The sequence below is a fragment of the Oncorhynchus mykiss genome, chromosome 16 (assembly GCF_013265735.2).
Source record: "Oncorhynchus mykiss isolate Arlee chromosome 16, USDA_OmykA_1.1, whole genome shotgun sequence".
Classification (NCBI taxonomy): domain Eukaryota; kingdom Metazoa; phylum Chordata; class Actinopteri; order Salmoniformes; family Salmonidae; genus Oncorhynchus; species Oncorhynchus mykiss.
The window spans coordinates 12,496,002-12,522,336 of record NC_048580.1 but is presented as its reverse complement, the minus strand read 5'-3'; the positions used below and the strand labels follow the sequence as shown (position 1 = coordinate 12,522,336).

At 41.8% G+C, this 26,335-nt stretch overlaps 1 protein-coding gene across 21 annotated transcripts in view; it reads left to right on the top strand.

Moving 5' to 3' along the window:
- The window catches only part of LOC110492836 (neurexin-1a-like), a 79,103-nt gene that overhangs the window by 11,136 nt on the left and 41,632 nt on the right, over positions 1-26,335 (top strand). For 9 of the 21 annotated variants that reach the window (XM_036946197.1, XM_036946181.1, XM_036946199.1 and 6 more), the window contains 7 exons: positions 889-918; positions 2,143-2,154; positions 9,057-9,358; positions 10,654-10,677; positions 14,468-14,629; positions 16,964-17,035; positions 17,282-17,506. In XM_036946197.1, coding sequence (XP_036802092.1) covers positions 889-918; positions 2,143-2,154; positions 9,057-9,358; positions 10,654-10,677; positions 14,468-14,629; positions 16,964-17,035; positions 17,282-17,506 — 827 coding nt within the window. The remainder of the gene's footprint in view (positions 1-888; positions 919-2,142; positions 2,155-9,056; positions 9,359-10,653; positions 10,678-14,467; positions 14,630-16,963; positions 17,036-17,281; positions 17,507-26,335) is intronic. The other 12 variants (XM_036946185.1, XM_036946187.1, XM_036946180.1 and 9 more) reach the window with 3 other exon arrangements.

Sequence of the window (26,335 nt, the reverse complement as noted above, 5' to 3'; positions counted from 1 at the left end):
ATGATATTACTAAGGTCAAATAAAAAAAAACGCCCCCAAAAACCAACATAACCATACTGGAGGGCGACGTCAACAGCCCTCAGCATCCCCTTCACCATAGATAGATAGGGGGAAAAAACATTTTAAAAACAGACAAGCAAGCAAGAGAGTGTGTGTGTGTGTGTGTGTGTGTGTGTGTGTGTGTGTGTGTGTGTGTGTGTGTGTGTGTGTGTGTGTGTGTGTGTGTGTGTGTGTGTGTGTGTGTGTGTGTGTGTGTGTGAGTGTGTGAGTGTGTGAGTGTGTGTGAGTGAGTGAGTGAGTGAGTGAGTGAGTGAGTGAGTGAGTGAGTGAGTGAGTGAGTGAGTGTGTGAGTGAGTGTGTGTGATTTTGCATTATGTAGAAACCACACACATACAGCAACATGAGCAGACACCAGGTATAAAGATATAAAGGTCTAAAAAACTGTCAGCTTTCAATAGTTACAGTCGGACGAAGTGAATGAACACGTCAAAATATTACAGGAACGCGTCAGTATAGGCGAGGATAACTCGCTAGTGTAGCAACGATTTCCAAAAGTACAATCACTGTGCTATTATGTAACTAAACACTCACTAGAAAGACTACATCTTCCTTTGATTGTTTATAGTAACAGTTCAGACCCGAAACAGACACTTATATTCACCGCACACAATCAATCAATCAGATGTATTTATAAAGCCCTTTCTACATCAGCAGATGCCACAAAGTGCTCATACATAAACCCCAAACGGCAAGCAATGCAGATGTAGAAGCATGGACACTACTGTTAGCTAATGTTAGCAAAAGTAGCTATGATGATTGATTGTGTTTGTCAGGACAATCACCCAATGCTCCTCTGTTGTGCTGACTGTGCTCTTGTCTTCCTTTAAGGTCTGGCTCACCTGATGATCGGCGACCAAGGTATGACCTATTACATCACTATGACATCACTTCCTGTTCCTGCTGTTCCCCCCCATCACCACACCCCTTGCCCAAACCTCCTCCTGTTCCTGAAATGACCCAGACGCTGATCCAAGGTCAGGTTTGACTTTTCTCTCTATTGGGTTTAGGGCTAGGATATTGGGAGGCTAAACTGATCCCAGATCTGTGGTTAAGGTGAGGATATGGGTTTAGGGTGATCCTAGATCAAGGGCCAGATCCGTGGATGGCTTGGATGGTTTGTGTGTGTGCGTGTGCGCGCGTGTGTGTGTGTGTCGATTGCAGGTTCTCTGCCATATATATCTCCACATCCCGACCCCTCCCACTGCAATCCCTTCCCCTCCCATTGGCTCTTGCATGTGGATCTCCCCTCTTATATGCCAGTTTTCTGTTCATGTAGTCTTTAACATTGCATGACAATCAATAAAAGTGTATAGAAGCAGTGCTGTCAAAAACACCACCTTAACTCAGTTCTATCTGTACAGGCACTTTGACTACAACACAAACACACTACTACTACTACTACTACTACTACTACTACTGCTGCTACTACTACTACTGCTACTACTACACAAACACACTACGACTATTACTACTACTACACAAACACACTACTACTACTACTACTGCTGCTACTACTGCTACTAGTAGCAGCAGTAGTAGTAGTAGTACTACTGCTACTACTTCTACTACTACTACTACTGCTTCTTCTATTGCTACTACTACTACTACTACTACTGCATCTTCACTACTTCTTCTACTATTACTACTACTATTACTACTGCTACTTCTTCTACTACTACTATTGCTACTTACTTCACATACACTATTGTACTGTACTGGAACACACTACATCACACACTTTCAGGTAGTCAAACCCAGTTTGGAATACATCAGTGTTTGTGCCTGTTACATTCTAAACCTTCATACATCATAGTTGGTGGTTGGAGTGCCACTTAGCTTACAGTGCTGGTCACAGAGATATCTATGATACACGACAGTGTAATGGTGTTCTAGTAAACTAGAATGCTGCTCCATTAGGAGCATGTTGGTCTTGTTTGATGCCAGTGCTGCTTTTCTACCTTTTCAAAATGGTGCCTCTTCTTTATTTTCTTCTTACTTTATTTTTTTCTTCAATATTTCTTTCAAATGACCAACACTTACTCTTTCCCTCTCTCTTTCCCCTTCCCTCTTCAATATCTGTAGGAAAGCTCAGAGGTATACTTCTCCTTATTGCTTATGGCTATGTATGGCTAGGAGCCTGAATGTATGGCTAAGACCCTGAATGTATGGCTAAGAGCCTGAATGTATGGCTAAGAGCCTGAATGTATGGCTAATGTATGGCTAAGAGCCTGAATGTATGGCTAAGAGCCTGAATGTATGGCTAATAGCCTGAATGTATGGCTAAAAGCCTGAATGTATGGCTAAAAGCCTGAATGTATGGCTAAGAGCCTGAATGTATGGCTAAGAGCCTGAATGTATGGCTAAGAGCCTGAATGTATGTCTGTGAGCCTGAATGTATGTCTGTGAGCTTTTCCGCTTGGCTACAAACTGAAATAATTTAAAATACTGTATGTGTTCCAAATTGGAATGTGTCTTTGTTCATGTAGCTACACACTTAGAAGAAAAGGTGCTATCTAGAACCTTTTGGTTCCAGGTAGAACCCTATTGGGTTCCTTGTAGAACCCTTTCCCCAGAGTTTTCTACATGGAAACCAAAATAGCTCTAACTGGAACCAAAAAGGGTTCTCCAATAGGGACAGCCGAAGAACCCCTTTGGAACCTTTTTTTCTAAGTGTGTACTGTACATGTATGTGAGGTGTTTGTGTGTGTGTGTGTGTGCGTGTGTGCATGCGTGTGTGTGTGTGTGTGTGCAGAAATGTAATGGCAGTCAGAGGGAGCTGACGTAGCCGTCATCTGAAAATAAAGAGGCTTTCTGGAGCTGACTATCTGAAATGAGTTTCTCTGAAGAAGCGGAGGGGGGTGATTGTCTGTGGATGTGAGATAGGGGAGGGGGAGATAAAGAGCGAGGGGAGAGAGAGATATGTTAAGTCCTTAGATGTGTTGGGTCTATCTCCAAAGTGCCAGTCCTACTCCAGTCAAACTTATTCTGACGTGTGTGTGTGTGTGTGTGTGTGTGTGTGTGTGTGTGTGTGTGTGTGTGTGTGTGTTACAGAGAGGACAAGCTCTATTTCAGAAACCAGACACACATACACCTTTTTGGTTACTACATGATTCCATACTATTTCATAGTTTTGATGTCTTCACTATTATTCTACGTAGAAAATAGTACAAATAAAGAAAAACCCTTGAATGAGTAGGTGCGCCCAAACTTTTGGCTGGTACTGTAAATAATAGTCTTTTTTCCTGATCAATCTACACACAATACCCCATAATGACATCACAATACCCTATAATGACATCACAATACCCCATTACGACATCACAATACCCCATAATGACATCACAATACCCCATAATGACAAAGCAAAAAACAGTTTTTTATAAATGTTTGAAAAAAATGTATAAAACAAAAGTATTACATTTACATAAGTATTCAGAACCTTTACTCAGTACTTTGTTGAAGCAACTTTGGCAGCGATTACAGCCTTGAGTCTTCTTGGGTATGACACTAAAAGCTTGGCAAATATGTATTTGGGGAGTTTCTCTCATTCTTCTCAGCAGATCCTCTCAAGCTGTGTCAGGTTGGATGGGGAGCATCGCTGCACAGCTATTTTCAGGTCTCTCCAGAGATGTTTGATCGGGGTCAAGTTCGAGCTCTGGCTGGGCCACTCAAGGACATTCAGAGACTTATCCCTAAGCCGCTCCTGCGTTGTCTTGGCTGTGTGCTTAGAGTCGTTGACCTATTGGATGGTAAACCAACGGCAGTCTGAGGTCCTGAGTGCTCTGGAGAAGGTTTTCATCAAGGATTTTTCTGTACTCTGCTCCGTTTGCTTCAAGCCAAAGAGTTTAATCTTTGTTTCATCAGACCAGAGAATCTTGTCTTTAGGTGCCTTTTGGCAAACTCCAAGCGGACTGTGATGCTTTTTTTACTGAGGAGTGGCTTCTGTCTGGCCACTCTACAATAAAGGCCTGATTGGTACAGTGCTGCAGAGATGGTTGTCCTTCTGGAAGGTTCTCCATCACCACATATTAACTCTAGAGCTCTGTCAGAGTGACCATCGGGTTCTTGGTCACCTTCCTTAACAAGGCCCTTCTCCCCCGATTGCTCAGTTTGGCCGGGCGGCCAGATCTAGAAAGAGTCTTGGTGTTTTCAAACTTCGGCCATTTAAGAATGATGGAGGGCACTGTGTTCTTGGGGACCTGCAAAGCTGCAGAAATGTTTCGGTACCCTTTCCCAGATCTTTCCCAGATCTCGACACAATCCTGTCTCGGAGCTCTATGGACAATTCCTTCGACCTCATGGCTTGGTTTTTGCTCTGACATGCACTGTCAACTGTGGGACCTTATATAGACAGGTGTGAGCCTTTCCAAATAATGTCCAATCAATTGAATTTACCACAGGTGGATTCCGATCAAGTTGTAGAAACATCTCAAAGATGATGAATGGAAACAGGATGCACCTGAGTTTCACAGGAAAGGGTCTGAATACTTATGTAAATAAAGTATTTCTGGTTTTTATTATTAATACATTTGCAAAAAAAAAAATTTTAAAACTGTTTTCACTTTATCATTATGGGTTATTGTGTGTAGATTGCTAAGGATTTGTTTTATTTAATTCATTTTAGAATAAGGCTGTAATGTAACAAAAAGTGGAACAAGTCAAGTGGTCTGAATACTTTCAAAAGGCACTGGGCCTTATTCACAAAGGGGTGCAGCATAATTCAGTTGTAACTGGGCCGGCTGAAGTAGTCAGATCATTTATTAAAAATACATTGTGTTATTGATGCCCATTCCGGAGCTGTTTCCGACTTTATCATCATTTCTTAATGACTTGCTTCAAGGGGTTTGTGTGTGCGTACGTGTGCCCTGGGATAAAACTGATCTTATCCAGCTGAAGACAAAACACTGGGCTCTAACTGGAGAGATTGTCAGAGAGATTGTCAGAGCGAGAGAGAGAGAGCTGTAGGTGACAGACAAGACTGTAGGTGTTAAGTAGTGTTAGAGGCTAGTGTGTACTGTATATTTTAATGGTTTCAGTTGTAAGGGGCTAGGCGCTAGGGTGTACATAAGGGTAAGGGTTTAGGGTGTAACTTGGTTAATAATAAGATGATCATATATTCTAGAGCTGGACATCCATCAGTATGTGTTGGTGAGTGCCTTAGCGTAGGCGTGTGTTGGCATTTACACATGGTGTATGTGTGATGTGTAGGTTTGAGTGCACAAAACATTAAGAACACCTGCTATAGACATAGACTGAGCAGATTAATCCAGGTGAAAGCTATGATGTCACCTGTTGTTTTCTGTCATGCTGTTCCTTTGTTTTCCGCAGTGTATTTCTGTATTGTTTTAGTGATTCACCATAGTGAAGGCGTAGGCTCAGGTTTTCTGGCTCTCTGTGTTTTTGGTTGGATAGGATTCTCAATTTCTTTCAAAGGTTTTTGCATTCTTCATCAAACCATTCCTCGTTGTTGTTTTTTTTTTTTTTAGGGTTTCTGCTTGAATTTAAATGTTACATGTTAGCTGATAGTTCAAATACAGTGTTCAGGCTTCCTACTGCTGTTTACATCTTCACTTTTGCAGGGGAACATTTTATCCAGGAAGTTCTCTAGGAGGGATTTGTTGGTCAATTGTTTTTGTGGTAGGTTTCTACACTACCCTCCATCTATGGCATTTCTTAAAAGCCAGCAGTTTGTTCGGCTTTGATGCCTCATGGTTGAGTATTGCTCTGTTCAAGTAGATGTGATTTTTCTGTGATCTGATAGGGGTGTCAGTGGACTGACTGTGAACGCTCTGAGAGACTCTAGGCTGAGGTCGATGATAAAGCAGTCTACAGTACTACTGTCAAGAGATGTGCTATAGGTTTACCTACCGTAGGAGTCCCCTCAAAGCCTACCATTGGCTATATACAGAGTTGTGACCTGTTTTTGTTGGTTGTTTTGTCATAGTTATGTCTACGGAGGCATATTGGAGGGAGACCTGTCACACAGGGAGATCTGTCACCTCCAGGTCTCCCTGTGTGCTATGAATGTCGGGTTCTTGACAAGTTCTGGCATTTACTGTAGGTCGCCACAAACTAGTACTAAATGTCCCTGGACCTGGAAATGGTTGATCTCCTCCTCTGTCTCTCTACCTCGCTTCCTCCCGATCTCTCTCTCTCTCACTCTCTCTGCTTCTCCCTCTCTCAGGTAGTGTAGTCACCCTGCTGTTTCTCTATCCTCCATTTTGATTTAGTACAGCTGTCCCTGATAATGTACTGTTCACTCAATCACTCTCTCTCACAGAAGCACACACATGCACCAGTGGAGGCTGCTGAGGGGAGGATGTCTCATAATAATGTCTGGAACGGAGCAAATGGAATGGTTTAAAACGCATGGAAACCATGTGTAAGATGTATTTGATACCATTCTAATAATTCTGCTCCAGTCATTACCACGTGCCCATCCTCCCCAATTAAGGAGCCACCAACCTCCTGTGACACGCACACACACACACACAGCTGTAGGCTAATTGCACGGGGTTGCCATGGAAATGACAAATGAGTATGTGAGGCTGAGGAGAGGAAAGAGCCGTTACATCAGCTGCCGTGTGTGATGTGATAGAATGGTGAACTGGCCCACCGATGTCCTGCTGTCTGGTCTACTGATTGACTGGTTGGCTGACATCTAATGGTATGAATGTAAATTAGATCTACAATGTAATGGTGGTGAATGGGTGTGTGTGTTCATTGTAAGAAATTGGTTCCTGTCACACTCAGCCCACACTCTCCCTCTCGCTCTCCCTCTCCACGGTAAAGACTCACCGCAGGCTCTGAGTTGGTAATAGCTTTCCTGACACAAATACACAAAAATGTACACACACTCACACTCACATGCTGTGAGGGAGGTAATTACCAGTGGCGTGTATTCGTGGATGCAGAGGGAAGCCAGGCTGTTTGACCAAATACTGGACCAATAAAAAAAAATGTAAGAAATCAAATAAATTATCTTTTGTCTCTCTGTGTTTTCATAACTATTTTTCAATTCTGATCTAACCGTAAATCAATATGTTGTGCCACTGGCCTGAGACGATTGAAGTTCAATATGTAGCCTAGCAGGCTAACTTAGCTGGTTCATTGTTGCCTATGCGAGGAAGTCAGGCTAGCAAGCATTTTAGCGAGGTAGCCTTTGACAACAAAAACTAAGACAGAGCTGACCGTTTTGCCAACATGAAAGAGAGGAATGTGGCATTGGCCTTCAAGCTAGACTACAAACAGGGTGAAGCCTTTTTTGTTTTATTTGCACATGTCGCACACACACACACACGCACGCACACACACAAACACACGCACACACACACGCACACACACACACGCACACACACAAACACACGCACACACACAAACACACGCACACACACAAACACACGCACACACACACGCACACACACACACACGCACACACACAAACACACGCACACACACACGCACACACACACACACGCACACACACAAACACACGCACACACACACGCACACACACACACACGCACACACACGCACACACACGCACACAGACGCACACACACACGCACACACACGCACGCACGCGCACACGCGCGCGCGCATGCACACACACAAACACACACACACGCACACACACAAACACACAAACACACACACACGCACACACACAAACACACACGCATACACGCGCACACACACACAAACACACATACACGCACACACACAAACACACACGCACACACACAAACACACACACACGCACGCACACACATGCACACACACACGCACACACATTAACACACACACACGCACACACGCACGCACGCACACACACACAGACACACAGAAGTCACTGCCATGGACAGCCACATTATATATAGCAACATTGATTGAACTAAATGGTTTTGGGTATCTGTATGTTTGTTTTCACTGTTTTAAGCTACATACATACAGCCTTGTTGATTTGATGTTTAAATGCTTAAGTTGAAATGGTGCTGGAATAGCAGAGGCAGTGTTCCTGTGCTCAGTAGCTGATTAGTAAACTGTGGAAAACAGGAACTTCCTTGGCTGTATGTCATGGACATGTAGCTGTTTGTATGCAATATTCTCTTAGTGGACTTCACTGGACAGATGTTTTGTGATGAAACAAACGTATGTGTAGTTGAATTTATTCCGCCACAGTGGGACTGTTGTCTTTATGTTGTCCCGGCCTTATTGTATACCATTGTGCCGTATGAACAAATGGGTTACAGAGCAAACATCACAATTATCACAACACAGGTTGTAATAGGGCTTTTTTATCGGCTTGGCTTGGCTTCCTCAGTGTTTTTACCCACGTAACACTACTGGTAATTACACCCAGAACACAGACACACACATGATCACACACTCTGGCAAATGCCTTTCTATTAACATTCACACACGGGCACACACACTGGCACACACACTGGCACACACACTGGCATACACACTGGCACACACACTGGCACACACACTGGCATACACACTGGCACACACACTGGCACACACACTGGCACACACACTGGCACACACACTGGCATACATTTGATTATATTATGCTGAATTATATAGCATGGCTGGTTGCTGATAGGTACTTAAGAACACACACACACACCATTCTAAACTCTCTAAACAAGATGACAGATTTTATAATGACTGTTGAATGCATCAAAAAGCGAAGCATCACAACATATCCTGATGGTTGAATGTCAACCCACTCATGAATGATCCATCCAACTCATATCAGATTACTGGATGAGCAAACAAAGAGTAAGATAGGAACATATCTCAGGTTATTAGGTTTCCATTTGTCACCAACATTGCTGTTTACACATTTAACATTTTGTCCATGATGTTATATTATAAATATTATAAAACATTAACAACATTGACTGGTCTCTGTTTCTCTTTCTCCCCACTTGTCGACCCACCCCTCCCTCCATCCTTCCATCCAACCTCCCTCCCTCCACCTCCAGCCCGTGAGGACGACGTAGCAACCTTTAAGGGGTCAGAGTATTTCTGCTATGACCTGTCTCCCAGCCCCATCCAATCCTCTAGTGATGAGATCACCCTGAGCTTTAAGACCCTGCAGAGGAACGGCCTAATGCTCCACACGGGCAAATCAGCCGACTACGTCAACCTGGCCTTAAAAAACGGAGCCGTGTCACTGGTCATCAACCTCGGGTCCGGGGCCTTCGAGGCCCTGGTAGAGCCGGTTAATGGGAAGTTTAACGATAACTCCTGGCACGATGTCAAGGTCACACGCAACCTGAGACAGGTAACCTGGCAACGGCAGGGGAGGGGCGAGATGAAAAGGGGGTTATAGAGAGAGGGGTTTATAGAAAGGGGGGGTTTATAGAGAGAGGGGTTTATAGAAAGAGGGGGTTATAGAGAGTGGGGGTTATAGAGAGAGGGGTTATAGAGAGAGGGGTTATAGAGAGAGGGGTTATAGAGAGAGGGGGATATAGAGAGAGGGGTTATAGAGAGAGGGGTTATAGAGAGAGGGGTTATAGAGAGAGGGGTTATAGAGAGAGGGGGTTATAGAGAGAGGGGTTATAGAGAGAGGGGGTTATAGAGAGGGGGGTTATAGAGAGAGGGGGGTTATAGAGAGAGGGGGTTATAGAGAGAGGGGGTTATAGAGAGAGGGGTTATAGAGAGAGGGGTTATAGAGAGAGGGGTTATAGAGAGAGGGGGATATAGAGAGAGGGGTTATAGAGAGAGGGGTTATAGAGAGAGGGGTTATAGAGAGAGGGGGTTATAGAGAGAGGGGTTATAGAGAGAGGGGTTATAGAGAGAGGGGGATATAGAGAGAGGGGTTATAGAGAGAGGGGTTATAGAGAGAGGGGGCTATAGAGAGAGGGGTTATAGAGAGAGGGGGTTATAGAGAGAGGGGGTTATAGAGAGAGGGGTTATAGAGAGAGGGGGTTATAGAGAGAGGGGGTTATAGAGAGAGGGGGTTATAGAGAGAGGGGGTTATAGAGAGAGGGGGTTATAGAGAGAGGGGTTATAGAGAGAGGGGGTTATAGAGAGAGGGGGTTATAGAGAGAGGGGTTATAGAGAGAGGGGGTTATAGAGAGAGGGGGTTATAGAGAGAGGGGTTATAGAGAGAGGGGGTTATAGAGAGAGGGGTTATAGAGAGAGGGGGTTATAGAGAGAATGGGAAAGAGATAAAGAGGGTGAACGAGGGAAAGAAAGGTCAAAGAGAAAGGGTGTGTGCATGAGTGAGAAAGAGAGAGAAAAAGAGAGAAAGAGGGTGTATTTGTCTTAAACTCACTGTGTGTGTGTGTGTGTGTATATTAGCGTCAGGGCTGGGGGCACTATTCTTCTGCTAACTGTAGTCTTCTGCTGTTTGCCTGTGTGTATCCAACCACTAACTACTAACTGTACTTACTAACCTGCTAGTAATACTAACTAACCTCCATCCATGGAATGTGTCATACTACTAACCTGTTGCCTTCTCCTAGCCTTCTCCACTCCTCTCTAACCTTCACTGGCCTTCTACCTTTTCTTTGTCCTTTACGGATGTCGTTTTGTTCACACTTGTTGCTCTCCTTCCTCCCCCTCTCCACAAAGCACTCAGGCATTGGACACGCTATGGTAAACAAACTCCATTGTTTGGTAGATATAACTCTAATCCTTTCCCAGTTTCGGTTTACTGTGTTCTTTTCTGAGCCGTAGAACAACTAAAACTATACTAGAACAAGATGATGGCGGTTGGTTCTCTCGGCTTAACACTCCCCTCTTAGCCCCGCTATTTCTTTCTACCTTTCCTTTGACCTTTTTCCGACGTTCACTCCATCTCCCCATTGTTGACATGTAGGCGTGTCCTGATTTGGCTCTTTCCTCAGCTGCACGCGATTGGCCGCTCCCCCTGCATGGTGCAACTCCAGGTCACGCCTCTCTGATTTGTCCATTTAACACAGAGACAGAGGCCAACCTCCCTCCCCCTTTTTAATTTTCTCCTATTCTTTTTCTCCATTCCTCCTCTGCATGCTGTCCATCCTGCTGCTGAGCCCAGGCTCTTCTGTTGTTGTTTGTTTTCTCGTTCCTATCTTCCTCTTGCTGTTGGCTGCATGTGTGTGGAATGACTAACCCATTTAACACTGTGTGTGTCAGTGTGTGTGTGTCAGTGTATGTGTCACATCATTCAGACCTGCTAATCTGACTAACTCCCCACACACACTCTAACCCACAACCCCTACCCCTCACACACTCCAACCCTCAACACTATCATCACTACTAGCATCATGTTTATCACTAAACTCAACACTACTAACAGCACTAACACCATTTACTATCAGAATATTAACTAATACCTAATACACTAACAGATTGTGGCTGCTGAGCCTCAACATATGCCTGAATAACCTGATTAGCTACTTATGCTAATGCAATATAGCCAGGGTAATCCTGGTTAGCTACTTATGCTAATGCAATATAGCCAGGGTAATCCTGGTTAGCTACTTATGCTAATGCTATATAGCCAGGGTAATCTAGGTTAGGTACTTATGCTGATGCTATATAGCCAGGGTCATCTGGGTTAGGTATTTATGCTAATGCTCTATTGCCAGGGTAATCCTCATTAGCTACAACCTGAGCTGACTACACATGCTACTGTAATCTACTCGGTGGGTTAGCCATTGTTGCTAATGAACTAGTCAACATCAAGCTTGTTTGCATTTTATAGAACCAATGTTATTCCTTTGGTTGTTCTCATGGCATGTGTTTCTAGCTCCAACAGTGCAGTAGTACCTAGCAATAATAATAAAAAATATACAAATAAACTATACACACATCATCCAGAAAAGTTTTAAACAAAAAAACTAAATTAAGAAGTATCAGAACGAGCAATGTCAGAGTCCGGAATATAAATATATATGTATATATATTGTACATTATAGACAGTACATTAATATAACATGTGTGTACAGCAGTAGTTATATAGGATGAGCCATGACTAGAATACAGTATATACATACAGTGCCTTCGAGAATGTATTTATACCCCTTGACTTATTCCACATTGAAAATCTGCGGAAAGACTTGAAAATTGTTGTTCACCGCCAAAGAATGGGAGAAAATCGCCAAATCCAAAGCTGATACAGACATACCCAAGACGACTCAAAGCTGATACAGACATGCCCAAGACGACTCAGAGCTCGTACAGACATGCCCAAGACGACTCAGAGCTGATACAGACATGCCCAAGACGACTCAGAGCTGATACAGACATGCCCAAGACGACTCAAAGCTGATACAGACATACCCAAGACGACTCAAAGCTGATACAGACATGCCCAAGACGACTCAGAGCTGATACAGACATGCCCAAGACGACTCAGAGCTGATACAGACATGCCCAAGACGACTCAAAGCTGATACAGACATGCCCAAGACGACTCAGAGCTGATACAGACATGCCCAAGACGACTCAAAGCTGATACAGACATGCCCAAGACGACTCAAAGCTGATACAGACATGCCCAAGACGACTCAGAGCTGATACAGACATACCCAAGACGACTCAAAGCTGATACAGACATGCCCAAGACGACTCAAAGCTGATACAGACATGCCCAAGACGACTCGAAGCTGATACAGACATACCCAAGACGACTCGAAGCTGATACAGACATGCCCAAGACGACTCAGAGCTGATACAGACATACCCAAGACGACTCAAAGCTGATACAGACATGCCCAAGACGACTCAAAGCTGATACAGACATGCCCAAGACGACTCGAAGCTGATACAGACATACCCAAGACGACTCAAAGCTGATACAGACATGCCCAAGACGACTCGAAGCTGATACAGACATGCCCAAGACGACTCGAAGCTGATACAGACATACCCAAGACGACTCAAAGCTGATACAGACATGCCCAAGACGACTCAGAGCTGATACAGACATGCCCAAGACGACTCAGAGCTGATACAGACATGCCCAAGACGACTCAGAGCTGATACAGACATGCCCAAGACGACTCAAAGCTGATACAGACATGCCCAAGACGACTCAGAGCTGATACAGACATACCCAAGACGACTCAGAGCTGATACAGACATGCCCAAGACGACTCAGAGCTGATACAGACATGCCCAAGACGACTCAGAGCTGATACAGACATGCCCAAGACGACTCAGAGCTGATACAGACATGCCCAAGACGACTCAGAGCTGATACAGACATGCCCAAGACGACTCAGAGCTGATACAGACATGCCCAAGACGACTCAGAGCTGATACAGACATACCCAAGACGACTCAGAGCTGATACAGACATGCCCAAGACGACTCAGAGCTGATACAGACATGCCCAAGACGACTCAGAGCTGATACAGACATACCCAAGACGACTCAGAGCTGATACAGACATGCCCAAGACGACTCAGAGCTGATACAGACATGCCCAAGACGACTCAGAGCTGATACAGACATGCCCAAGACGACTCAGAGCTGATACAGACATACCCAAGACGACTCAGAGCTGATACAGACATACCCAAGACGACTCAGAGCTGTAATCGCCGCCAAAGGTGCTTCTACAAAGTATTAAGTCAAGGATGTGAATAGTTATGTATTTCATTTTTTTTTTTTAAATGTGACAACATTTCTGAAAACCTGTTTGAGAGAAAAAAAATCTATTTAATCCATTTTGAATTCAGGCTGTAAAAGAACAAAAGATGGACTAAATCAAGGTATGAATACTTTCTGAAGGCACCGTGTAAAGTGGGTGGAGCAGTATGTAAACATTATTAAAGTTCAATGACTATGTACATACAGTAGGGCAGCAGTCTCTACGGTACAGGGTAGAATACCAGGTGGTTCAACAGGACATTTGAGTTGGCTTTAGCATTAGCTAGATATTTTAAATAAGGAACTTATCTTGAAAGATTTTTGGACTGCATCCTTTTTAGCCCAATCAAGGGACTCGTGACTCGACTCGAACTTGAGTATAAAGGACACAGACTTGGACTCTTGGATTTGTATTTGTTCTGCCTGCAGGACAGATCTGCTGCCCTGAGAACAGAGTTGGTTCCATAATACTCTAACAAGCCCAAACCACCTCATCACACAGACAGGAAACAGGTCCAAACACGCTAGACAAATAAAACATAACAGAAAAACACAGAAAAATCACACAAACCAAACAACAGACCAATCAGAACACAGACCTAACACAGCTAGACCAATCAAATCACAGACCAGTTCAATACAACTGACCAATCAATCCAAACAACTGACCAACCAACCACAGCCAAGACCAGACCACCTCCCCAGAAACCTACCAAGTCAGTAAGGGGGCAGACTAATTTGGCAGGCTAGCGCGTTGCTGCGTTTGGTGTGAGTATAGCGTGCCCTTTCCCTGTGCTTTGTTGCATAGGTGACCATCTCCGTGGACGGCATCTTGACCACTACGGGCTACACCCAGGAAGACTACACCATGTTGGGCTCAGACGATTTCTTCTACGTGGGTGGAAGTCCCAGTACTGCTGACCTCCCTGGATCTCCTGTTAGCAACAACTTTATGGGCTGCCTTAAAGAGGTGGGTTGTACACACACACACACACTAACCCACTCGTACTCATCTATACATTATACACACATGCATACACACGTCTACATATGCGCACATCACAGTCGCATACAAAGCTAGGCCTACAGGTTTATCCACAGGTTCATGATCTTATACAGTATATATGGTAATAATGTACACAGATACACACACATCTCATACAGTATATACGGTAATAATGTACACAGATACACACACATCTCATACAGTATATATGGTAATAATGTACACAGATACACACACATCTCATACAGTATATACGGTAATAATGTACACAGATACACACACATCTCATACAGTATATATGGTAATAATGTACACAGATACACACACATCTCATACAGTATATATGGTAATAATGTACACAGATACACACACATCTCATACAGTAAATACGGTAATAATGTACACAGATACACAAACATCTCATACAGTATATATGTTAATAATGTACACAGATACACAAACATCTCATACAGTATATATGGTAATAATGTACACAGAGAGATGCACACACATCTCATACAGTATATATGGTAATAATGTACACAGATACACAAACATCTCATACAGTATATACGGTAATAATGTACACAGATACACACACATCTCATACAGTATATATGTTAATAATGTACACAGATACACACACATCTCATACAGTATATATGGTAATAATGTACACAGATACACACACATCTCATACAGTATATATGGTAATAATGTACACAGAGACACACACATCTCATACAGTAAATACGGTAATAACGTACACAGAGAGATACACACACATCTCATACAGTACATATGGTAATAATGTACACAGAGACACATCTCATACAGTAAATACGGTAATAATGTACACAGAGAGATACACACACATCTCATACAGTACATATGGTAATAATGTACACAGAGACACATCTCATACAGTAAATACGGTAATAATGTACACAGAGAGATACACACACATCTCATACAGTACATATGGTAATAATGTACACAGAGACACATCTCATACAGTAAATACGGTAATAATGTACACAGAGAGATGCACACACATCTTATACAGTACATATGGTAATAATGTACACAGAGAGATACACACACATCTCATACAGTACATATGGTAATAATGTACACAGAGACACATACATCTCATACAGTATATACGGTAATAATGTACACAGAGAGATGCACACACATTTTATACAGTATATACTGTAATAAGACACAGTGAGATACACACACATCTCATACAGTATATACGGTAATAATGTACACAGAGAGATGCACACACATCTTATACAGTATATACGGTAATAAGACACAGAGAGGTGCACACACATCTTATACAGTATATACGGTAATAAGACACAGAGAGATGCACACACATCTTATACAGTATATACGGTAATAAGACACAGAGAGATGCACACACATCTTATACAGTATATACGGTAATAAGACACAGAGAGATGCACACACACATTTGGCAGTGGCACACACACCCACTCTCCCTCTGCAGTCTTCAGAATCTGAGAGAATCAGTGATGAGTGTTGCTGAGGGAGCAGACGCAGCGCTAAGCGCTAACATGCTAATTGGCTCTGCCACCGAGACCCTCTATCCATCCGCTCTGCTCCAAATGCGCCAACGGCACACACACACACACGCACACACACACACACACACACACAAACAAACAGACAGATGATTTGCCAACGGTGATATCATTAGTAGTGTGTGCGTGCGTGCGTGCATTCGTTCGCGCGTGTACGTGCGGTTGATTGGGACTGATGGTGTTGTAGGCATGCTGCTGTCATTTACATATCTAATGTGATCGTATGCTAATCCATGGGAAATAATTCAGATGTACGACGGAACACACTGGCATGACTGATCATCAGCCCTGTACAATATTTCATGCGCACCAACACACACACACACACTTACACACACACACTTACACACACACACACACACACACACACACACACACACACACACACACACACACACACACACACACATACACACATAAAAGGCTGCATTTCATTAGTTCTTCCTCTCCTCTTGTCCTCTCCTCCTCTCCTCACCTCCTCTCCTTCATCTAGACTGGTCTTGAAACACAGGTTTGGTGGAAGCAACATGACAGTGATAACTGAGGCTTTGCTTTCTTTTGTGACTGAAGGAGAGGAGACAAGGAGAGAGGAGATACAAGACTATTCATTTGCACTCTTCCTCTCAACCTTAATAACCTCTTTCCCTCACCCCTGCCCTGACCCCTCAACCCTGACCTCTAGGTGGTGTATAAGAACAATGATGTACGGTTGGAGCTGTCTCGGCTGGCTAAGCAGGGAGATGCTAAGATGAAGGTAATATACACCATAGTTTCTTATTGGCTGGTCTTATTGGCTGGTCTCAAATCGCATCCTAACCCTTAAGTAGTCCATTGCAACACAGCCCTATTACTCAGTTTTTCACTCTATTTTATTGTTTCAATTTAATGTGTGGCATTTTTAACATTTGATTTGGGGCCTGAAGAAAATAAGTAACATACTAAATAAAGAATAATGAATTGAGAGGAACAAACTAACTTAACAAACTTTCCCATCCATCAGGTGAGCGGTATAGTGGCGTTTAAGTGTGAGAGCGTGGCGACCCTCGATCCCGTGACCTTTGACACCCCAGAGTCGTTTGTGGCATTGAGCAAGTGGAGCGCCAAGAAGGCGGGGTCAATCTCCTTTGACTTCAGAACGACGGAACCCAACGGACTGATGCTCTTCAGCCACGGGAAACCACGGCAACAGCAACGCAAGGACCCCCGCACACCCCCCACCCTAAAGGTAAGGAGACACACGCTGACCAAGCACACATTGGATGTTTCTCAATATGCGTACTACCGTGCTTCACACTCTCATGCTCCGAGTGCATTCTCCAAGGACGTTCTCTTGATTATGTTCTTATGAGGACGAGAGTGTGGAGAACACATAAAACCTTCCATTTGAGAAGGACTCCCCCTACTGTATTACCTCACGCTGCACGTCCCCATTTACTGATCCTTCTTCCAACCAGGACAATGACAACAATAGAGACCAAACAAGATGTACACAAAGCAAACGTTTTACTTCATACCTACAGTGCCTTGCGAAAGTATTCGGCCCCCTTGAACTTTGCGACCTTTTGCCACATTTCAGGCTTCAAACATAAAGATATAAAACTGTATTTTTTTGTGAAGAATCAACAACAAGTGGGACACAATCATGAAGTGGAACGACATTTATTGGATATTTCAAACTTTTTTAACAAATCAAAAACTGAAAAATTGGGCGTGCAAAATTATTCAGCCCCTTTACTTTCAGTGCAGCAAACTCTCTCCAGAAGTTCAGTGAGGATCTCTGAATGATCCAATGTTGACCTAAATGCCTAATGATGATAAATACAATCCACCTGTGTGTAATCAAGTCTCCGTATAAATGCACCTGCACTGTGATAGTCTCAGAGGTCCGTTAAAAGCGCAGAGAGCATCATGAAGAACAAGGAACACACCAGGCAGGTCCGAGATACTGTTGTGAAGAAGTTTAAAGCCGGATTTGGATACAAAAAGATTTCCCAAGCTTTAAACATCCCAAGGAGCACTGTGCAAGCGATAATATTGAAATGGAAGGAGTATCAGACCACTGCAAATCTACCAAGACCTGGCCGTCCCTCTAAACTTTCAGCTCATACAAGGAGAAGACTGATCAGAGATGCAGCCAAGAGGCCCATGATCACTCTGGATGAACTACAGAGATCTACAGCTGAGGTGGGAGACTCTGTCCATAGGACAACAATCAGTCGTATATTGCACAAATCTGGCCTTTATGGAAGAGTGGCAAGAAGAAAGCCATTTCTTAAAGATATCCATAAAAAGTGTTGTTTAAAGTTTGCCACAAGCCACCTGGGAGACACACCAAACATGTGGAAGAAGGTGCTCTGGTCAGATGAAACCAAAATTGAACTTTTTGGCAACAATGCAAAACGTTATGTTTGGCGTAAAAGCAACACAGCTGAACACACCATCCCCACTGTCAAACATGGTGGTGGCAGCATCATGGTTTGGGCTTGCTTTTCTTCAGAAGGGACAGGGAAGATTGTTAAAATTGATGGGAAGATGGATGGAGCCAAATACAGGACCATTCTGGAAGAAAACCTGACCGCGTCTGCAAAAGACCTGAGACTGGGACGGAGATTTGTCTTCCAACAAGACAATGATCCAAAACATAAAGCAAAATCTACAATGGAATGGTTCAAAAATAAACATATCCAAGTGTTGGAATGGCCAAGTCAAAGTCCAGACCTGAATCCAATCGAGAATCTGTGGAAAGAACTGAAAACTGCTGTTCACAAATGCTCTCCATCCAACCTCACTGAGCTCGAGCTGTTTTGCAAGGAGGAATGGGACAAAATGTCAGTCTCTCGATGTGCAAAACTGATAGAGACATACCCCAAGCGACTTACAGCTGTAATCGCAGCAAAAGGTGACGCTACAAAGTATTAACTTAAGGGGGCTGAATAATTTTGCACGCCCAATTTTTCAGTTTTTGATTTGTTAAAAAAGTTTGAAATATTCAATAAATGTCATTCCACTTCATGATTGTGTCCCACTTGTTGTTGATTCTTCACAAAAAAATACATTTTTATATCTTTATGTTTTAAGCCTGAAATGTGGCAAAAGTTCGCAAAGTTTAAGGGGGCCGAATACTTTCGCAAGGCACTGTATCAGCTATCTATATGTGAATCGTAATAATGTACCTAACCAGATAGTTTAACGGGCAACAATGACCTAAAACAAATTTTATGCAAGGTAGATGTCAACTCTTTGTATGTAGCTAGCTAGCTAACAAATATTAGTGGCTCTTTGGCTAGCCCTACTGACTTACTATGGGCTAGTGGATATTTATTACTGTATTAAGATCAAATATTGTAGTCAGGCAACATGAGATATAAATAGGCAACGTGAGATATAAATAGGCAACGTGAGATATAAATAGGCAACATATGAGATATAAATAGGCAACATATGAGATACAAATAGGCAACATATAAGATACAAATAGGCAACTTGAGATATAAATAGGCAACATATGAGATATAAATAGGCAACGTGAGATATAAATAGGCAACGTGAGATACAAATAGGCAACATATGAGATATAAATAGGAAACGTGAGATATTAATAGGCAACGTGAGATATAAATAGGCAACATATGAGATATAAATAGGCAACATATGAGATATAAATAGGCAACGTGAGATATAAATAGGCAACGTGAGATATAAATAGGCAACGTGAGATACAAATAGGAAACGTGAGATATAAATAGGCAACGTGAGATATAAATAGGAAACGTGAGATATTAATAGGCAACGTGAGATATAAATAGGCAACATATGAGATATAAATAGGCAACATATGAGATATAAATAGGCAACGTGAGATATAAATAGGCAACGTGAGATTTAAGTAGGCAACATATGAGATATAAATAGGCAACGTGAGATATAAATAGGCAACGTGAGATATAAATAGGCAACATATGAGATATAAATAGGCAACCAATGAGATATAAATAGGCAACGTGAGATATAAATAGGCAACGTGAGATATAAATAGGCAACGTGAGATACAAATAGGCAACGTGAGATATAAATAGGCAACATATGAGATATAAATAGGCAACCAATGAGATATAAATAGGCAACATATGAGATATAAATAGGCAACCAATGAGATATAAATAGGCAACGTGAGATATAAATAGGCAACGTGAGATATAAATAGGCAACGTGAGATATAAATAGGCAACATATGAGATATAAATAGGCAACCAATGAGATATAAATAGGCAACGTGAGATATAAATAGGCAACGTGAGATATAAATAGGCAACGTGAGATACAAATAGGAAACGTGAGATATAAATAGGCAACGTGAGATATAAATAGGCAACGTGAGATACAAATAGGAAACGTGAGATATAAATAGGCAACGTGAGATATAAATAGGCAACGTGAGATACAAATAGGAAACGTGAGATATAAATAGGCAACGTGAGATATAAATAGGCAACGTGAGATATAAATAGGCAACGTGAGATATTAATAGGCAACGTGAGATATAAATAGGCAACATATGAGATATAAATAGGCAACATATGAGATATAAATAGGCAACGTGAGATATAAATAGGCAACGTGAGATTTAAGTAGGCAAGATATGAGATATAAATAGGCAACGTGAGATATAAATAGGCAACGTGAGATATAAATAGGCAACATATGAGATATAAATAGGCAACCAATGAGATATAAATAGGCAACGTGAGATATAAATAGGCAACGTGAGATATAAATAGGCAACATATGAGATATAAATAGGCAACGTGAGATATAAATAGGCAATGTGCAATGGTGTTGGTGTTTATACTGGTGTTGGTGTTGGTGTTTATACTGGTGTTGATGTTTATACTGTTGTTGGTGTTGGTTTTTATACTGGTGTTGGTGTTGATGTTTATACTGTTGTTGGCGTTGATGTTTATACTGTTGTTGGTGTTGATGTTTATACTGGTGTTGATGTTTATACTGTTGTTGGTGTTGATGTTTATACTGTTGTTGGTGTTGATGTTTATACTGGTGTTGATGTTAATACTGTTGTTGGTGTTGGTTTTTATACTGGTGTTGGTGTTGATGTTTATACTGTTGTTGGTGTTGATGTTTATACTGGTGTTGATGTTAATACTGTTGTTGGTGTTGGTTTTTATACTGTTGTTGGTGTTGATGTTTATACTGGTGTTGATGTTAATACTGTTGTTGGTGTTGGTGTTTATACTGATGTTGGCGTTGATGTTTATACTGTTGTTGGCGTTGATGTTTATACTGTTGTTGGTGTTGGTTTTTATACTGGTGTTGATGTTTATACTGGTGTTGATGTTTATACTGGTGTTGATGTTGATGTTTATACTGGTGTTGGTGTTGATACTGGTGTTGATGTTGATGTTGATATATTTGTTGGTGTTGATGTTGACATTGACATTGATGTTTATACTGGTGTTGGTGTTGATACTGGTGTTGATGTTTATACTGGTGTTGATGTTTATACTGGTGTTGGTGTTGCTGTTGATATATTTGTTGGTGTTGATGTTCATACTGGTGTTGATGTTGATACTGGTGTCGGTGTTGATGTTTCTACTGATTTTGGTGTTTGTACTGGTGTTGATGTTGATGTTTATACTGGTGTTGATGTTGATGTTTATACTGGTGTTGGTGTTGATACTGGTGTTGGTGTTTATACTGGTGTTGGTGTTGATGTTTATACTGGTGTTGGTGTTGATACTGGTGTTGGTGTTGATGATGAGTTTACACTGGTGTTGATGTTTATACTGGTGTTGGTGTTGATGTTTATACTGGTGTTGGTGTTGATGTTTATACTGTTGTTGGTGTTGGTGTGTATTCTGGTGTTGGTGTTGATGTTGAAACTGTTGTTGGTGTTGATGTTGATACTGTTGTTGGTGTTGATGTTTATTTTTTTGTTGATGTTCAAACTGTTGTTGTTGTTGATGTTTATACTGGTGTTGGTGTTTATACTGGTGTTGGTGTTGATGTTGAGACTGTTGTTGGTGTTGATGTTTATACTGGTGTTGGTGTTGATGTTTATACCGGTGTCATGACGTTGCCCTCTTTGGGTACAGCGAGCACCCCTCCCTCTGCAAATTACCCCCTTTTTCCCCCCAATTTCGTGGTATCCAATTGTTTTTAGTAGCTACTATCTTGTCTCATCGCTACAACTCCCGTACGGGCTCGGGAGAGACGAAGGTTGAAAGTCATGCGTCCTCCGATACACAACCCAACCAAGCCGCACTGCTTCTTAACACAGAGCGCATCCAACCCGGAAGCCAGCCCCACCAATGTGTCGGAGGAAACACCATGCACCTGGCAACCTTGGTTAGCGTGCACTGCGCCCGGCCCGCCACAGGAGTCGCTGGTGCGAGATGAGACAAGGATATCCCTACCGGCCAAGCCCTCCCTAAACCGTACGACGCTAGGCCAATTGTGCGTCGCCCCACGGACCTCCCGGTCGCCCACCTGCCCTTTTCTATGCACAATCCCCCTACCCCCCTGTCTCCGACACCCAGGCTGCAGTGGTCAGAGAGAAGTCGTAAATTCCTGGAGGAGATTATCTCCTCATGGCCACAGTATAGAGACAGAGTGAGTTTTCATAGACAGAACAAAGGAATTTCTTCCACCTCATAGAACTTGAGGGGAGAACAACATTTATGTTCTGGAGAAGGTATAAAAGATCGGTGAAGAATCCAGCTATGAACTGGTCCGTTTGGTACAATTTTGTGAAACTCATGGGAGACAATACGGCAACATTACCATAACGCTGTTTATACAATAGCCTCAGATATGAGGCTTGAATCTAATTGTTGTACAGGATGAATGAGGAAAGATTAAACTATTTGTGAAATTATGGGATGCTATGTAATGATGTAATGTGAGAGAATTGTATTTCTGTGTAAAGTTTCACTTAATAAGTCACTGGCATGCCTCCATGAACACAGCCAGGACTTGGCTTCATGAGACAGCCTTTTTCTGCTCTTCAGAATAAAACCCCCACCCTGGTTTTCTATCACCAGACTATGTTTCTCTCAATTACGAGAGGACAAAGGTTACAGACAAGCTTACCTCGATAACGAGAGTGCCAAGGTTTGAGTAGATGGCTGAATCTTTTAACCATACCACGTGGTTAAACTCTTAGACTATCGATACCGACAGAATAAGAACAAGTCTTTAATATTAATACACTAGTTTGCAGCTAGGAATTCGGTATCATTGAACGCGAAGACCGACAACCGCCCAAATATCTATTCTATAACGACATGAATGAATGTCACTCTGAACTATCCATTCTAACCATGACAGAGAGAGGGCGGACAGACTCTCCAACAGAAACAAACTTTTCAACAGAGACCCCGACGACACACTGAGCGTAAATATATATATATTGATTGCAATTGTTCCCGAATGAGTGAGCGTTCATGTGCAAAGGATTAGCATTTCAATTGTTATAATTATCAACTTTGTATTGTCTCATCTCAGTTGACCCCCACTTCCCTTTTGTCCACCAAGCCGCGATACCAGTTTTTCCCACTAGGGAAACTCCTTATCATTTCCTTGTAACTATCTACTGTTTGTTTATGCATTTCTGTGAATTACTTAGTTAATAAATAAATGATTTAAGACAATTGATGTATGGATGACTCATAGTGAAGGGTTCATGCAGATAACCAACAATTTACAACGTTTGGAATGAGACTAACGTGAGGTAAAGAAGAATTAATTAATCAGAAGACTAAGTGATCAGATATTAATATCTGAAAGTTATATTAGGAAAATTATAACTTTGTATTCTGAATATTTTCCTTGGTGCCCCGACTTCCTAGTTAATTACAGTTACATGATTAAGTAGTTTAATCACGTAATAATAATTACAGAGAATTGTTGATAAAGATTCATCTTCAGTTTAATGATGCCAAAGACACGACACTGGTGTTGGTTTTGATGTTGTTGTTGTTGTTGTTGATGTTTATACTGGTGTTGGTGTTGATGTTTATACTGGTGTTGGTGTTGATACTGGTGTTGATGTTGATACTGGTGTTGATTTTTATACTGTTGTTGGTGTTGATGTTGATACTGGTGTCGGTGTTGATGTTTATACTGTTGTTGGTGTTGATACTGGTGTTGATGTTGATGTTTATACTGGTGTTGGTGTTGATGTTGATACTGGTGTTGGTGTTGATACTGGTGTTGATGTTGATGTTTATACTGGTGTTGGTGTTGATGTTGATACTGGTGTCGATGTTGATGTTGATACTGGTGTTGATGTTGATACTGGTGTTGATGTTTATACTGTTGTTGGCGTTGATGTTTATACTGTTGTTGGTGTTGGTTTTTATACTGGTGTTGATGTTGATACTGGTGTTGATGTTTATACTGGTGTTGGTGTTGATGTTTATACTGGTGTTGGTGTTGATACTGGTGTTGATGTTGATACTGGTGTTGATTTTTATACTGTTGTTGGTGTTGATGTTGATACTGGTGTCGGTGTTGATGTTTATACTGTTGTTGGTGTTGATGTCTATACTGTTGTTGGTGTTGATGTTTATACTGGTGTTGGTGTTGATGTTTATACTGTTGTTGGTGTTGATGTTTAGAGAATTGTTGATAAAGATTCATCTTCAGTTTAATGATGCCAAAGACACGACACTGGTGTTGGTTTTGATGTTGTTGTTGTTGTTGTTGATGTTTATACTGGTGTTGGTGTTGATGTTTATACTGGTGTTGGTGTTGATACTGGTGTTGATGTTGATACTGGTGTTGATTTTTATACTGTTGTTGGTGTTGATGTTGATACTGGTGTCGGTGTTGATGTTTATACTGTTGTTGGTGTTGATACTGGTGTTGATGTTGATGTTTATACTGGTGTTGGTGTTGATGTTGATACTGGTGTTGGTGTTGATACTGGTGTTGATGTTGATGTTTATACTGGTGTTGGTGTTGATGTTGATACTGGTGTCGATGTTGATGTTGATACTGGTGTTGATGTTGATACTGGTGTTGATGTTTATACTGTTGTTGGCGTTGATGTTTATACTGTTGTTGGTGTTGGTTTTTATACTGGTGTTGATGTTGATACTGGTGTTGATGTTTATACTGGTGTTGGTGTTGATGTTTATACTGGTGTTGGTGTTGATACTGGTGTTGATGTTGATACTGGTGTTGATTTTTATACTGTTGTTGGTGTTGATGTTGATACTGGTGTCGGTGTTGATGTTTATACTGTTGTTGGTGTTGATGTCTATACTGTTGTTGGTGTTGATGTTTATACTGGTGTTGGTGTTGATGTTTATACTGTTGTTGGTGTTGATGTTTATACTGGTGTTGATGTTGATACTGGTGTCGGTGTTGATGTTTATACTGGTGTTGATGTTTATACTGGTGTTGATGTTGATGTTTATACTGGTGTTGGTGTTGATACTGGTGTTGATGTTGATACTGGTGTTGGTGTTGATGTTTATACTGGTGTTGATGTTTATACTGTTGTTGGTGTTGATGTTTATACTGTTGTTGGTGTTGATGTTTATACTGGTGTCGGTGTTGATGTTTATACTGTTGTTGGTGTTGATGTTTATACTGTTGTTGGTGTTGATGTTTATACTGGTGTTGGTGTTGATGTTTATACTGGTGTTGGTGTTGATGTTGATACTGGTGTCGGTGTTGATGTTTATACTGTTGTTGGTGTTGATGTTTATACTAGTGTTGGTGTTGATGTTTATACTGGTGTTGGTGTTGATGTTGATACTGGTGTCGGTGTTGATGTTTATACTGTTGTTGGTGTTGATGTCTATACTGTTGTTGGTGTTGATGTTTATACTGGTGTTGGTGTTGATGTTTATACTGTTGTTGGTGTTGATGTTTATACTGGTGTTGATGTTGATACTGGTGTCGGTGTTGATGTTTATACTGGTGTTGATGTTTATACTGGTGTTGATGTTGATGTTTATACTGGTGTTGGTGTTGATACTGGTGTTGATGTTGATACTGGTGTTGGTGTTGATGTTTATACTGGTGT